Here is a 17238-nt window from a genome sequence, read left to right as displayed (position 1 = left end):
CGCAGCCTAATCTCTGACTGAGATTTTACAGAGACTGTGAATCTTACAAGATCACTATTAACAAGACTACAACTTGAATTTTTGCAGCGCCTCTGCTATTTTCTGTCCAATGCTTTTCCTTCTCAGGTCAGTATTGATACATCGGAGAGTTGACATTGTGCAAACTTGGCTGTTCTGCAAACAGCTCCACCGTCCGCACCTCTTTCTGGACAGTCCATATTGATCATGTCATACCAACTACAAATAACATCCCTTCCGACCATACTTCTCTGGTAACATAGGAAAGAATTACAATTGGTTTGACAAACAACAACATTAGAATAGAAGTTAGGACATCACAGGGACAATAATGAAAACAACATCGTTCCTGGAGATGCCGGGGATTGAACCCGGGGCCTCATACATGCAAAGCATGCGCTCTACCACTGAGCTACATCCCCTTCCTTTCAAGGAGATTGTATGTCTTTTCATGAACTCTGCACTGCCACTCTAGATTTGTCATATTTCTTTATTGAATATATTTGAAAGTAACATGGTGATAAGTCCAGGGTGTACCCTGTCTCTCGCCCGATGGCAGCTGGGGTGGGCTCCAGCATCCCCATCCTGACTGCTGGATAAGTGGAAGAAGATGGATTGATGGATATTTCAATAAACCTATGGAAGTTTCATAGGTCAAATAATAAAAAGAAACTCAAGAATCCTAGAAATTAAGCAATAACTAATGTTTTGTTGTCTTTCTGATTTTCTGGTCATTCTTCATGCCCAGTTTAATTATTTCCTGAATGATTCGATGATACTCCTTTTTGATTTGAGAAAATACATGCAATTATTCCTAAACTTTAAGAAAATTATCTTATTCTTAAATATAGGATCAACAACAATACACAACTTTTTCAACATCTGAAACCTGGACAAATTTCAAAGGATACAAAAGCCACATCAAATGTGAAAGTAAAAAATTACAGATTTGAACGAATTATGGAGAGGATAAGGTGTTCATTCCCTTATGGGGGATTTTATGCCTGTAGATTAATTGTATATTTTAAGCATTTATGACTTAGAGATTGAATAAATCTTACAAATCGGTTCCTAGAGGACTGCAGCTCCTCCTTTTATGGTAATGTTTCAGTGTGTGTCTGTGTTTGTCACTGGAGGAGAACATTCCCCTTCATAAAATGGCAAAATTATGAACATGTTGCAAAACGGCACTGGTTAAAATAATAATGTCATCACACAAAAATGTGCACCCTAAAATGAGGATATTGTGAAAAGGATTGTGGATGGAGACAAGGTGACAGGAGAATCTACATATTATTTCTAAAGATAATGTAAACATCCTGACCTTTGAGCATCTCTGGCTCTGCACAGGCTTCGGCATTAGTCAGCTCCTCCCCCTAGTGGTTTACATTTAATGGCTGCAACACATGCAAGTGGGATTTGCGCCGAGTCACAGGGGTGAAGGGGGAATCTGAGTCACACAGGCAGAGTTTATCTGCTGACACATTCAGCTGGTGACTCACCACTGTGACTCCTTCAGGGACAACATGAGTCAGGGTGTCACGGTGGGCTTGGCTCATAAACGAAGATGTATCTAAATAATGACACCCATTCCTGCGATGTGTTTATTGTCTGTCAAACACATTCTGTCTGTCTGTCCCAGGATAAAGGTCACTCAGTGGTGATCGGAGTTGATATAGTTAGTTATTTTTCATTATATTGGCTTAAAGTAACATGGCTCTGCTAATCATATATAAACTGTTTCATCCCTGTAACTCTGGACTGGCTTTCCTATAGTTGCTTTCCAACCTTCACACAGTTCTAAACTATATTAGCTGCCCCTTTATGGTTCAATAACATATTTTAGGAACATGTGTCATTTCTGAACAATCTTCTCATTTTGCTCATATATGTTATGTTCTTAATTTTTCAGGTTATTTTCTTCCAGATTTCACATTCTTTTGTTAACGTTTTGTTGCAACATCTACGCTGATGATTTTGTGAGTTTTTCATTTGTTTGGTTGTTTCTTTTTACTTCTCAGGCATTTTCTTTTTTTTTTTTTTTATGCCACGATTCTGAAAAATGAGCTGGTATTCAAAAGTAAACGGACCAAACGAAAGAAAAAATATTAACAAATTAAATGAATTGCAAATTTGAGATGTTTTAAAGATTCTTGTAAATGTACCTGAAAGATGTCCAATCATTCCTGGCAGATATCAGATTAGATTTAGAATCTGTTTAATCCAATTCGCTGCTCATTCTTAGGTAATTTTCTGCCATTTTTGGATGATTTCTTGATAATATAAATAAATATATCTATATACTTGTGGATCGTTTTAAGAATGTTGACCAAAGCGAAAAGAAAATGTATTAATGAACTTTTGATTATTATTCTGAATATTATCTTGTTATCTTATCTCGTTATCTTCTTCAAAAAGAGCTTTGTCAAGTTTTATCAACAAGTCCAGCTATTTATTTTATCTATACATATTGTGAAATAAAGAAAATTGTAAATAAATCTCCACTAGGATGATCCTCTTATATCAACGGCCTGATTAACAAATATTTGAGTGACAGAGGGGGTCTTCTGTTGCCAGGACAACATGACTTTCAATGGTTTCTTTCACGTTCTGAATTTAAAGCAAGCATTTGTGACAGCACATCTGGCCTTAATGACATTAGTAATGACGTTTATGATGATGATGATGATATCAATGATAACTCTGTGGAATGTTTTGTGTTATTTATCAAGTGCTGTTTTGTGTGCATGAAACAGTGTAATTGTTGCCAACGTCAGGGCTTCAGATCAGAGATTGCTTTCAAGATCAGATCTTGAAACCTCACTGGGGATTAAATGTCAGGTTACGGTAACTCTTGGAAATTAAACCCTTATCATGTAAACCTCATATCATAGCCGGAACTACGAACACCGTCTCCCTGCTCGACAAATGCGGGATGGAGCTGGTCGCTATGGAGACAGCAAATCAGATAAAATATTCCTGGGTTATAACAGTGATGAATGAAGTCTTAAATTTATGGGAAGGCCGTGTTCAGACATAGGCATCAGGCTGACGTGGGTAGAAATAAAATTGTTTGATTTTATGTGCAGAAGGGAGGGAAGACTTGAGTTTTTCGGAAGTAATGCTTGAATGATGGTTTCGGTGTCATTGAAATTCAGGACTGATCCTAGAAATTCTCCCAGGTATTTTCTTGTCAGTTATGGATCAGCAGGGAAGTCCTTAGTTTGCAACAGATTTGCAACAAATAAGGTTAAAGGAATATGCTAAATGAGATTCCGGAGTTGGTCAATTTTGCCAGGGATGACAGTTTTTCTTTTTCTAAATTGCTGGAGGAAAAATATTCAGAAGAAATAATTAAAATTATTTTCAAAATCTCTTAGGCAATGGAATTTTTTTTTCCTACTGCAAAAATATTTTTGCAAGAGTATTTAGCTCCAAATCCCCCGAAAATGGGTGGTCAAATAAGTAGAACATGTGAGTACAAATGAATACATTTCTCACATTTAAACATTAATACCAAGCAGGATTACGGTTGAGATTTAAAGCACTTCTGTTGTTGAAATAATGTGATTTCTCTACCATGCAACAAGTGCCACTGTTTTAACTTAATGAAATAATTGAAAAACATGGCATTATTAAAGTGTTTGTGAGTATTTGGTGGGGTAAGTGTATAATTGTATAAATGCCCTCCTCAGATGTGCTCTGTAGATTTATTGTGACTCTTACTCCAATTACCAGGTGGTAAACTAGACCTCGATAGCATCATAGGATCCAGCATGAAAAACCGATGGAAACTAGAAGTTCCAGGGTCCTGCAGCCCATCACCCATCACCCATCACAATACCTGCAAATTGCATGAGGCTAGGAGAACATGACTTCAAACTGCAGCTTCAGGAGTGTGTGTGTGTGTGTGTGTGTGGAGTGTATGGATTAAATTGACACTGATCCTCAGTGAGCTTGGATGTCGCTCATTCAATTGGCTTCTATTATATAATCATTTATTGCAGGGATTTCTCACACTTTACTATCTAAAAATAACAACTTGTTGTAACCTGTGTTTTACAAACAGACACAAAAGTCATGTCTGTGGCGGTTCAGTCATCCAGGTCATGGTGAATTCTTGTCGAAATCTTCCTGTCAACTAGACTTGGCAAAAGATACAACGGCTGTTCAAAAGCGATATATATTATAATAATAGTTGTCATATCCACCTGATAACAAATAAGGACCATTTTATCAAATATATTAACACAATAAAGAATTATATCAAGATTCAAACATTTTTCTTTTAAACCAGGATCGTCTTCTCCTTTCGGCTTTTCTTTTCAGGGGTCGCCACGGCGAATCAACCTTCTCTGTACTCTCCTCTCTCACCACGTCCATAAATCTTCTCTTTGGTCTTCCTGTAGACCTCCTTCTTGGCAGCTCCAATTCCAGCATCCGTCTACCAATATATTCACTACTCCTCCTCTGTACATGACCAATCCATCTCAGTCTGGCTTCTCTGACCTTCTCTCCAAATCACCCAAATGTGTTGTTCCTCTGATAGACTCATTCCTGGTCCTATCCATCCTGGTCACTCCGAAAGAGAACCTCAACATCTTCATCTCTGCAACCTTCAGCTTTACCTCCTGTCTTTTGGTCATTGTCACTGTTTCTAGGCCGTACAGCATCGCTGGTCTCACCACTGTCTTGTACACCTTTCCTCTCATTCTGGCTAATAGTCTTCTATCACATAGTACCCCTGACACTTTTCTCCACCCATTCCAACCTACTTGAACCTGTTTCTTCACCTCTTTTCCACACTCTCCATTGCTCTGGACTGTTGACCCCAAGTACCTGAAATCCTCCAACTTCTTGATCTACTCCCTGTGGCCTCACTGTTCCACTTGGGTTCCTCTTATTCACACACATATATTCTGTCTTGCTGCAACTAACCTTCCTTCCTCTCCTTTCCATACCTCCACCTCTCTAAATTTTCCTCAATCTGTTCCCTGCTCTCACTACAGATCACAATATCATCTGCAAACATCACGGTCCATGGAGATTCCTGTCTAGCCTCATCTGTCAGTCTGTCCATCACCACTTCAGACAAGATTCAAGAACCAATATTGTAATGTTGTCGTCAGACCACTAGATGGAGCCATTAATATAGAAGCTGAGGCGGCGTATGCAGGGACAGGTTTCTCTGACTCATGCAAACGTCAGTGAGGGATTTCTAAAAACCAAAGTCAACCTTGAAGGACAATTACATCATGTATACGTTTCTGTTATGTGTGTAATTAAAGGAGTTTGCAGTAACAGTATTACTGCATTAACGGTAACAAATTCACACACATTGAATGTGATGTCAATAAACTGAAATATGAGCCATAACCAACAGCAAATGTTTGCGTGTGTGTGTATACATATGTGTGAAAACATTGAGTGTATACTTTTGTCATGAAAAATACCTTAAGTAATTTGGAAATGTCATAAAGATTGCTAAACCACCCTTGTCATTTCAATATATTTTTCCAATGGTACTTTCTTTTTTTCTTGCAAGACAGATTTCAAAGTCATGTAAACATTCCAAAATAAATAGATTTGTCTTAACTAGTTTTACAATATAAATTGTGTATTGAAATTAATTTATTTACATATGGATATGTACAATATTGTACCTATATATATATAGGTACATGTGGTATACAGTATGTATGTACATACCGCTGTGTATTTATACATGCCTTATTTATGACTGATTTAAGAGAAAACAAATTAAAATTCAAATAAATTTAACACTGACGTTCAGTTGCATGGTCAATTACGGCAATTTTTGTTCGCTTGTTTCATGACTATCAGCAGTAGCTTCCAAACAAAAATCAATGACACCGAAGGTGCAGGATTTAACAATTATTATTATTTTTATTACTGTTGTTGTTGGTCCCACAACGAACATCACGAGACGAAGAGGAAAACATTTGTACATTCTGTCATTCATACTTCACATCAATTCTTCGCACGAGTACCAACAGCCATGTCGTCCAAATAGCTTCCGGATCCTAAAACATAAGGAAGTTCCTCAGGTTTCCTCCTTTAAAGCTTTTCTACAAAAATAAGACGATCGGAGGTGGCAGCTTACCGACCCAATCGCCTGATCAGCAAAAATCAACAAAAATACAATGAGGATATGTTTACAAGCATCATTCCGTAAATTTCCATCTCCTTGGAAACAGAAGCACAAATATATACAGACAAGACTGCTGCTTATTGGCTCCAATCAATCAATCAATCAGTCTAATGAATCCATGCTCCCCGCTCCATGAAAGGGCAGCATGTCAGTGTCACCACTTCAGCTGCGGTGACACTCACAAACAAAAAAAAACACTTTCGTGTCTGAAGAACAGCTGACCAGACTGCATTTCCCAGCATGCACTTGGTCTCTTCAGGCGGCTTCCCAGTAAGGCTGTGACCAGGCGCCAAAAATGTCGGGGGCAGCTCCCCAGACTTAAATCCATTATCACCCCTAAAAGAGACCTTATGTACCTCTATTATAATTTCTTTAATGAAAAATGTATTCCATTGTTACATTTGTCAATTTAAATGATTTTAGTTTCCACAGTTTTGGCCAAATTGGGTTTGTAATTAAAATTGCTTTTTTTGAAATGTGAAATTTAAAATTAATAATGTATATAAATAATGACATTCTGAACAGCATGTTGATTTTTGAGCTCATCCTTTGGGGCAATAATGAAAGGACACAATGATGAATCATGGCTCTCCAACTTGTTGGACGACCTGCATCGGCTGATTTTGGTGAAGGAAAAAAAAAAGAATATTGCAGACTACTGTCTGTCCTCAAAGACAGTCGGATAAATACTTAGAAACTGCTTCTTCGTGTCTAGGGCACAAAAATGGAGAAAAGAAGTAAGACAAAGCAAAAATAAGCCACCAGTTTAGCAATTTTGAAACATTCTCGGGAGAATTTCTTTAGGCTTTAACAATCAGCTAGTCACGCTTTTCTCTTACATTCTGGACACCAGTCGGTCTGAAAAATTGAAAAAAAAAAAAAAACTTGCAACGTCTGATGTTGTGAGACGATTTACTTTTCCTGAACAAGAAGCGCAGACGAGCGTCATGTGGTCTGCAGCTTCTCCAGACGCTGTAACTTTGAGACGCCGCAAATTCCAGCCGAAACATTGAGACCCTGTGAGGCTTCCATGCTGTTCTGTTTGTCTTTGGATCAGGAGCTTTTTGTTTCATTTTATTTGGACACCGAACCGCTTAATATAGGTTTCCGTCCAAAAATTCAAATATAAACTCTTGGTTGGAAATGTTCCCCAGAAACTGATGGTGAAAAAACAATTCAACATTAAAATAAAACCTAATTCAAACAGTGTCTTTAATAATAACATTTGAGGGAACACCTCATGAAAAATGATCTGTTCACAGCTTTGATTCTATCCAGAATCAACAGACAGTGGATGGAAAATGACTGAGACTTGTGAGAGAAAAACAAAAACAAAAAGCTTTTCATGTCAACACTTTTTTTTACACTAATGGTGCTAAAACAAAGAGTAATAAGAATTCAATTTTAATTTAAGGGTCTTACAGATGTTCTCTGGACAGAAACATCTGGTTACATCTTTAAATCACTGTTTTTAAGAGTTTTATGTTAAAAATTAAAATACAGATATCTATTTTTCATTTCCTGCTTCTAACATGTTGAAATAAAAATTGGTAGGGGGCTGAAGACCCTCGGAGGAGCAGCGACAAGCTTTAGTGCTTTTGCTGGTCGTAGCCTGCTACGCCTCAGACACAGCAGCTCCGCAGCTCCTCCTCTTCCTCTGTTGTCGGGAAAAAAAAATCGCCAACATTTCATTGCAGCCTTACCAAATATTAACCAGCAAATTATTTACAGCAAAACACACAACCTGGTGTTTCTCTTTTCTCTTGACTGAAGTCTGATTAGCGCACTGTCATCCCTGCTGGACAGCAACGCTGTCTAGATGTTCAAAGTTGGTTGGATGAATGTCAGCATCAGGACTTCCAGTTTCAACCATTTAAATAAAAGACTGACAAAACCAGATACTGATATTATGGTGTTTTGAAGAGACTTTGTTAAAGAATCCAAATCCAGTGTCCTCCAAAACGCTCAGGTAACCAGTTGTTGCTGGCACTAATTTTGTTCAATGAGTGACTTGACATTCTCTCACAAAAAAGAAGTACCTTTCTGATGTTTAGCTGGCGAGCAGGAAGTGACAGACTATTTGACAGATTTGGCTCCTAAATCTGTAACGGTTGGTCAAGGTCCGATCGGCTGCATTATGTGGCCTCGGAGAGGAGGAAACTGCTACGACCTACAGGCGGGACTCAAACTTGCAGGGCCAACCGAGAAACCACGCAGAGGGTGGCGGGCGGTACCTTCCCAACTGCTTAAACAGTGGTTTCTATGATCTATAAGATTTCAACATAACGTTCTGCTGTCATGCTTGCCTACTTTAGATGACGGGACTCAGCAGAAACGTCAGGCGGGCTCAGCTGAGCGCTCCACCTGTGATGGCGCAGGACCAAACAGCCAGAGGAAAACCTGACTCCTCCCTGAGTCCGACACACGGAATCAAAAACCAGCGGGATGTGATTGATGCTGGAGAGACTGGGTCGTATGTGATTGGCGCAATCCAAACACTAACATGGACCAAGCCGCGCCGAGCAGCGGGGAGGGGGAAAGGCAACAGATGGTCACTGGGGCAACAGGAAATGACAGAAGTCCTGAAAAACAGAAACCTCAGAACTTGAGAAAATAAAAGTTCCGGCCAAGAGCAGTGTGTGAAAAGCCAATCTGAGTTGGCGGAGGTCCACTATGAATCTGCTCTCTGATGATCAGAAGCCAATGGATTGGAGTACAGCTCACTTGTGATTGGGTGGAGGGGGCAGCATGGGCGCAGAGCGATCATCGGTGAGGGTCCTTTTGAGTTTCACTCCTCGGATCATAGTCAGCATGTCTTTGTCCCCTCGATCCGGGGGCGGCTCTTCCTCCAAGCCCTGCACGAAGGGCTGGGGGGCTTGGGGCTGGTAGTGGCCCAGGGGGGGGTTCTCTGCCTGAGCGCCCGGGACCTGGTGCTGCTGCTGGAACAGCCTGTGCCTTTGCTGCTGGTTGAGCTGCTCCTGATACAGATCCTGCTGCGGCAGCAGCTGGTGCTGCTGAAACTGCGGCTGGTGATTCAGCTGCTGAAGGTGTTGCTGGTTGAATTGCTGCTGGTACTGCTGCTGCTTGATGCTGCCCTCCATTGGCAAGGAGGGTACGGTGGGCACCGCCACTGGGATGGGCATCTGACCTGGGACCAGCTGGTAGTATGGGGAGGAGGCCGAGGACGGCGGTAAGGCACTGAGGCTCTGCGTGGACGTGCAGAGTTTACTGTGCCCCAAAACTCCAACCCCCCCAGCAGATGGCACCGTGAAGACATTCTCTTCGCTCCCTCCGTTCCCTGTGATCGCTTTGAGGGGAACCTGCGGGGTACTGATTGGGATTGGAACCCCGCCGCTGATTGTGCCCCTGCGATAAACCGGTTTCGATGACGGCTTGCGTCTGATTGTTGCCGTGTGGGAGGGCAGCTGGCGGACGGACCCGCCCATCAACTCGGGCTCAGCCAACAGGCTAACGGTGGAGGCGGGGCGCTTGGACTGAGCAAACTTCCTGTATTGGAAGCTGAGATCGGAGTTCCTCGGAATGGTGGAGGACTTGTCGAAGTCAGACTGGCTGCTGCCATGTGAGAGGTGGTGCAGGGAGAAGGAGTCTGCATCTCCATGGAGAGAGATGGACTCGTAGTCGACTGGGGAGGAAGGGAAGGAGATGAGGGAGGGGGGAGAGAGAGATGAGCTGTTGTTTCTATTTTCGTAGGATGATGTAACTGTGAGTAAGTAAATTGTATCTCGTCGGGCACAAGGGAACAACAGGAGTAGCAGGAACACAAATCATATGAGGGAGTCTCCAAATGTGCCAAAAATATGGGGTGTATAACTGGAAGATCTTTATCATGTCATAACAACAAGAGAGACACAACAACTCATCTGTGACTCACACACGCATACACCCGCTTCTCAAATGAAAATTGAGAGAAGTGCGTAATATCAAAACGATTACATCGTGATGAGAACGTGATGACATTGACCAATGCCACTTCAAAAAAGGACATGACTGCTAGGTCTGATCACCTAGTCTAATCCAACCAACTTATTCCAACGACCTTAAGGTTAAGGCTTTTTTTTTAATTTAATGATCATTTTACACAAATGTTTAGGCAAATTCTTTGGTTTATTCAAATAAAAAGTGTGTGATAAACTTGAAAATAAGATTTTCTAGGAGATTGAAGTTTATCTTTATATTTTGTTTTTTATTTGACATGTTTTCTGTTACTTGAAAATTGAACGCTCCCACCTTGTGTCTTTTAGGATGCATGTGAACCGTGATTAAATATATCCTTCTGTCTGTAGCAAAGATCAATGAACCAAACATTCAGATAAAACAACAATGAAATTCCTCTCCTCTGATTCAGTAATTTAAATAAACGCCTCTGAGGATGAGTCATTTAGTAGAACATTACAGCTGAAGGGAAGCTGTGGTTGAAATGTAACTGGTTTAGGTTCTGGTGTGACAGCAGGATGGAGCGGGGGACAGGCGGCAGGCAGACAGAGGGACAGCTAGTCAAGAGACCTACCATAGAGGGGGGGGTCTCTCTTTACAGCTGGAAGAGAAGGAAGGAGGGATGAGCAGAGAAAACATGAAACTGGACCAGAGAGCCGCTTCAACACCGGCAAACACAGAGAAACACAGAGGAACCAAATGGATCCGGTTCATCTGAAGACAAGCTGAGAGTCGATCAGAAGAGAGATCATGACCCAGAAGACCCCGAGCGATTGGGATTAGAAGTGTCCTGTCTCTTTTACTCTCTGCTTTTACCAAAAGCACTTTTTATTTTAACGGAATGATTTGAGAACACAATACATTTTCTATGCAAAAGTCAAAAGATGTGGGGGGATAAAGAGGTATGGATTTATCTTAAAATGTGATATGGATGGATAACTTTTCAGTCTTTGCTCAAAATATAAAGATCATTTTCACACCTTTCTTGAATTGCTCTTAGCTCACATATGTAATCGATTTAGTAGCTACCAACATGTAAAATTACTTTTTCATCCTCCAGTTGTCCACCTTCAAAAATAATCAAAACACCATGTAAAATCTGAAGAAATACTTCGATGTGGATGTTCCTAGAATCTTTTTTATTTTCAATTATTCACTATCTACAGGTCAGACCTATAATGCGGTTTCAGAATTAGAATTGAAATTAGTGTGTAAGCATGAATGCACCGTCACCTAACATTTAAATTAAAGTAAAATCAAACTTCCCATCTGCTGACACACTCATGTGTTGTGTAACTGCCATTTCCAGCCCATAATGCAATAATATTTGTTTATCGAGAGTACAATTTGTTCTCTTTGTAAGCATCTATTTACCCGGCGTGTTTACTTGTGTACTCACTGTGTGTGTGTATGGTGTCTTCGGAGCAGGATGGGGTGGTGGTCTGGGTGCTGTACCCACTGGAGCAGTGCAGTGAGTCCCTGCTGCTCCGAGGGGCGTCTGAATTCAACACACCCAAAGTCAATGCCAGCTGATCCCTGGCTGAGCAAGACTGAAAGACGGAGAGATAAATACATAAAGATATATATTAGGCCTACCAAGGGATGCACAATTAATAAGAATTTATTATTGCGTTTCATTTTGAATGTGCAAAAAGACACGACAGAAGGCAATATACACACACACACACACACACACACACACACACACACACACACACAAACATACATGTGTACACACAATTTATGTTTCCTTGCTTTTTTTTTTTAGCTAAAGAATCTATGAGGTGTCCAGATTGCAAAATAAAAATGACAATAAACAAAAAAAACATACTAGATACACAATATTAACCAACCACATTTCTTCTTTTCTCTTTTCTAATCAAACACATATCTATATTAATGTGGCCCTCTTTTAGCCAGCTACTGAGACAGAGAAATTATTTACATTATCTGAGGCAAGCTGAGCGTTGCGGTAGCCAACACACTTGCAGAGGAATACCTGATGAATATTTTCTTCACACTGTTAATACTTGAAGCTGTAGGTGCTTCGGTATTTTATGTTAGTTGATTTTCACATCTTGGGCTCCAAATCAGGGCATCATCATGGTATGGTGTTTCATTTGTTGTTTAAAAGCAATGGAAGTGTAATGAAATGGTTAAAACTAAATGGTAGATGGACAGCAAAAGGTTTTCCTAAGACAGAAGAGTTTATTTTGGATTTTGGGATGTGCAGAAGCTTATGTAATAATAAGGAACTCTGGTCATCTATAACAAGCTCATAACCCAAATCACCATGGTTACCAAACATCAAAAACTGTTGCAGTTTCAACAAAAAAAACAACCTATAAGGTGTTTTTTGCTGTGGCTAGTGGCTGCTGTGGTTTTCTCACTAGTTCGGTGACAGGATGTGGTTGTTGTACTTTGACCTCATTAAGTCCAAACCTTATTTCCTTGTGTTTTTCACACGCGGATGTAACAAAGAGATTAAGGCAGTAAACTCCCATTGGCAGGAGGCGGCATGCCAGTACTCAAATCTCTTAATGTGTAGTTCCTCAGAAATAATAACAGAGTCCAAGAGTATGTCAGTGTGAGCTACCTTCCCAGATGCGGACATGGCACGGACTCTCTCCCCCTGGTGAGTGTAGGCACTGTGTGGAGGTGGCATGAGTCCGTTCTCTGAGCCTCCTGAGGCCAGCTGATGGGTGGAGCCAAGCGAATCCTGTCATGGATGCATATCAATCGACATTTAAATCAACTTGTAATTTCGGCCTGAAAAAAACACGATAAACTAATCATAAAAAACGACAAAGTTTAGGTTGGGCAGGATTTTTATGAAATAACATGATGTAAATTGATTTCATTGTTTTTTTGTTTATCAAATCCAGTGATATCTGGTTTAAAATCCTGAAATGGATAAGTGGTTTAAAAAAACCTGACAGTCATGAATAAACTGAAAGTTATTCCTTTGAAAATGTGCAAGAATACTGCAAGCGATTACAAAGAACTGTGCGAACACCAACATGTAAATACCTAAAAATTAAGAGAAATTTCAGAAAAAGAGTGTTTGAATATGTTATACATAAAATAAATAATAGCAGAACTTTTGTTTTTTAGCAAATGCCTGCTCATAAAAAAATGTTTGCCTGTTTGTTCCCTCATTTCTTTCATTCAAACTGAATAAACAACTTTGCTGAACTTATTTTTTTGAGCTGTGTGTCTTGGATATTATAACCAATATTCAATATTAAATCAAAAAGGTGTTATCCAAATATTGTAATATTAATGTTTTTTTTTCTGTTATGGGCAAGCACTGCACCCTGTGTAATCCCACAGAGCCATCATCAAAGTCAAAATTATTGGGCCTCATGGTGTTGAGTGATTATGTGAACCTTCTCTCTGTTCTAGAAAGGAGAAACATGGGAGCTTTTTCAGCAGAGCTGGTCAGAGTTGGTAGGATAAGGAATCCCCCAAAATTTACTCCAAACACAACAATTTTCAGCAGGCAAAATCTCTTTGAAACTAATATTTCTGATCTATTTTATTTTAAAATAAATTTGTGATACTTATTTCCCTTCTGTCTAAAAAAGGATCAGTCCAAGCCTGACCTCTACGATAGCTGTGTGCCGGATCGTCCACTCATAATCTTACTCTCTGGTGTCGGTATAATGTTGCGATAGTTTAGTGATTTTACTTTGGGTCATTTCATGTGCTAATCTGAGGAAAATGTCTTCCGAAAGTCTGACAGGAGAATGCTGAGAGAGACGTATCTAAGGATGAAGACAAATAAGCAACTAGAAACGAAAGTGTTTGGATCCAAAGTTAATTCCCATTTTTACAAGTGATTTAAAGTAGAAGGTTGATATTATACTGCAATATTAGTCAGTCTCTTAAGAACGTCCAACATCCCCACCCTCTCAGGGTCAACCAGTTCTCTCTGAAAATATTTAAACTGCTCAAAGAAATAGCTTAACGCATATTAGGTTCTAATAAATTTACTACAACAGCATCTTCAGTGTGAACACAGTATAGGTTTCTAGAACACAGATGGTCATTGTCTCAATCTAAATTTTGGAATTCAAATGATGACTATAAACATGTTCATGAGAAGTGCAAATTCCTTGTACAACTTTGGACTACATTTTTCAGCTTGAAACCCCAAAATATGTTTCATTAAAAATGTATGTTTACCAAGCAAATAAACTGACAATACAAGAATGACAACAATATTTACACCACTGTAAAGAGACATTACAACACATATATCCATTCCAGGGGTGGGGTGAGGGTGTTTGGTGATAGGTGACAATTCAGAAGGAATCGGAAGGGTGCGTTATTTTAGTGCTGGACGTAATGCTTTTTGGTAGTGTGGGTACACAGCAGGGAGGAGCAACATGCAGAAACTGACCAACATACTGAGCACCCTATTTTATTGGTCAATAGAACCTTTCACATACACACATCTGTTGCCATAAATGTATGTGTTAATGTAATAAAAAAATAACATCTATCCACAACTTCCTCATGAAACACTGACATCCAGTTAAGGCTGGTGTTTTGCATACCCTTCTCCAGTATGTTAAATGCATTATGGGTGCATGCAATATGAATAACAATAATAGGAATATAATCATGGTAATATGAATATATTCACTCAAGTGGCCTGTTTTTAAGGTACACAAGATCAATTGCTCATCAATGCTTGTTGGGCAGCAGCTAAATGCAAGCAGACATGAAGACATTAATATGCTTAACTTCAAACTAGGCTTCAGAATGGAATTAAAATGGCTCAAGTTGCTTTAAATATATATTGTTGGCGCTGGATTGGCTGGTCTAAGAGTTTTAGAAACTGCAGGTCTACTGGGATTTCCAGGCACAACCATCTCCAAGAAAGTCCCCAAAAAATGATCCACCGAGCATCAAATTTCTTTGGAGAAAGAACTATTTGGTCCAAGATGATCAAAGGGAAACACAAATAACACCTGGTTCACACATCGTCTTTAACACAGGTAAGCTAAAGGAGCACAAGACCACACCCGTTGCCACTCCTGTCAGATTACAACAGGAAACTGAGGCTATAGTTTAGACTCAAGAAAACTGGGCAACTGAAGCACAGGAAAGTTGGTCTAATGATGCTTGATTTCTAATGTAGGATTCAGATGGTGGAGTCGGAATCTATGCGAAGAACAAGAAAGCGTGGATCCATGTTGCCACATATCGATGGAGCAGACTTATTTGGGTCCCTCAGGGCCAGCTAAGTATTCTTTAAAGGTCACAGCAGGTCTCAAAGTTGAAATAACCCCAGACTTATTTTTCCCCACAGATATGCAGCCTCCACATCTTGATTCAATATTGCACATTAGGGCAGTGGTGGAACAAGACATTTGCAAATATACATGATGGTGTGACACCATCATGTATGGTGTGGTTCTGAAGGCAAAAGGGGGTCCAATGTAGTACAAAAAAGGAGTACCTTTGGCAGATGAGTGTTTGTGTGTGTGTGTGTGTGTGTGTGTGTGTGTGTGTGTGTGTGTGTGTGTGTGTGCATGCATGCGTGCACGCAGGCATGTGTACCTGCATGAATGGAATAATAGAATACCAGAAGATATGTCGAATGTCAAATATCTCTCTTATGTAAAATAGCACAACAAGCACCATAAATACAGTACTGGTAATACTTGAGTGATACAACTTTTTCTTTTACTTTTTTCCAAAGAAAAGAAAAACATGTTTGTTAACATTTTATTGAAAGCCAATAACAGAACAGTGCCTGTCATTGAAAATATCTTTTAGGGGAAGTGTAGAGGGAATTACTACTCACTTCTTAGAAATGCGGCCTCTCAATGGAAATAAAAAAGTATTGGTGTGAAGCATATATTTATTACCAAAACTATACAGTAAGCTGAACATTTAGGGGTTACGGGCTTAATAGAAACAAATTATTAATACCAAGAAAAAATATATAAAAGGGGAAATTAGAAAGAAAATATTTGAATGAGATGAGACATGTTCAAGTTCAAATGCTTTCAATGTACAGTAAAACTAACCCAAACATCCAGCTTTACAAACAGTGATCAGGATAAAATGCCTGATCCAATCTTGTAGGATGAAACGAGGGTAAGCGATAAATGAGGTTTAGAAACGGCTGAAATCGGAAATACTGGAGAGTTTAAAAGCAACGTTCAAATGGTTGGAAATGGCAGGCACAGTGACGGCACAGCAGATGGACTTAAATGGTTCAAGCCAATGGAGGACAAAATGGTTACAAGGTGATCAAACACAGGTGGGGTTTGGGAGGGAGTGAACATTTTTGTTTTCTCACGCTTGTCATATCTCTGCGGCTAACACGGCGGCCGAGCGTGGGATGGTACACATGGCCGGCGACGTAACTGTAGCGACCACGGCTGCCATGGCGACCGAGGCGACAGGGGGTGCTCCCTTCACTGAGAGACCGCCCACTTTCGTCGCAGCCAATCAGCAGATAGGGAGAGGAGCAGCGCTACACACGGGGAAAAGGTAAAAACGGCGTGTCCTTTACATGTCAAAAGCTATTTCGCGAGTCCCACAAAGCTCCTGGTTTTCTGAGGGTTAACTCAAAAATGTTATTCGAGTGAAACATAACTTGAAGACATATCATGTGAGACTTGTGCAATTTAAGTTCAAGGCATATGACTTGAGTGAAACCCAGGGGTCATTATCATACGATGTGCAGTACATGGACAAAAGTATGCAGACACTCGACCGCTCCACCCAGATGTGGTAGCTGGACATGTAATTCCAAAACCCTGGGCCATTAATCTTCAGCTATAAAAGCCTCCGTTTTTCTGGTTGCAGTGTTACCGCAAAACTTTGGAACTGCACTACAGCTATTTGCACTCATTCATGCTGATGTTGGGTCAAACAGCCTGGCTCTCCATCCTTCCCACAGCTGCCGGAAACAGCAGAGGTCAGAGATCTGAGACATAATTCTTTATAACCAAACTGGGAAGACCAGGAAACTGGAAGAGGACAGTCACGTTGAGACAAAGTATATACGTTTGCAACAGAATTAACGTTGACCACACTTTCTGGAAAGATGGGCAATGTCTGAAGTCTAA

The 17238-nt window shown here is 40.1% G+C and overlaps 1 protein-coding gene and 1 non-coding gene across 6 annotated transcripts in view; both read right to left on the bottom strand.

Moving 5' to 3' along the window:
• Positions 1–368: 368 nt before the first annotated feature.
• Positions 369–440, bottom strand: trnaa-ugc (transfer RNA alanine (anticodon UGC)). The gene has a single exon. It is a non-coding gene; the product is annotated as a tRNA-Ala (tRNA).
• Positions 441–5905: 5465 nt separating this feature from the next.
• The window catches only part of mtss1 (MTSS I-BAR domain containing 1), a 58007-nt gene continuing 46674 nt past the window's right edge, over positions 5906–17238 (bottom strand). For 2 of the 5 annotated variants that reach the window (XM_086150132.1, XM_086150137.1), the window contains 5 exons: positions 16464–16640; positions 12741–12863; positions 11544–11694; positions 10719–10745; positions 5906–9833 (listed from right to left, as the gene is read on the bottom strand). In XM_086150132.1, coding sequence (XP_086006258.1) covers positions 8911–9833; positions 10719–10745; positions 11544–11694; positions 12741–12863; positions 16464–16640 — 1401 coding nt within the window. In that variant the 3' untranslated portion in view covers positions 5906–8910. The remainder of the gene's footprint in view (positions 9834–10718; positions 10746–11543; positions 11695–12740; positions 12864–16463; positions 16641–17238) is intronic. The other 3 variants (XM_086150133.1, XM_086150134.1, XM_086150135.1) reach the window with 3 other exon arrangements.

This window comes from Fistularia commersonii, chromosome 7, assembly GCF_037954325.1.
Source record: "Fistularia commersonii isolate RoL2024-O1a breed Wild chromosome 7, RoL_Fcom_v1.0, whole genome shotgun sequence".
NCBI classification, from domain to species: Eukaryota; Metazoa; Chordata; class Actinopteri; order Syngnathiformes; family Fistulariidae; genus Fistularia; species Fistularia commersonii.
This window is presented reverse-complemented; position numbering and strand designations above follow the sequence as displayed.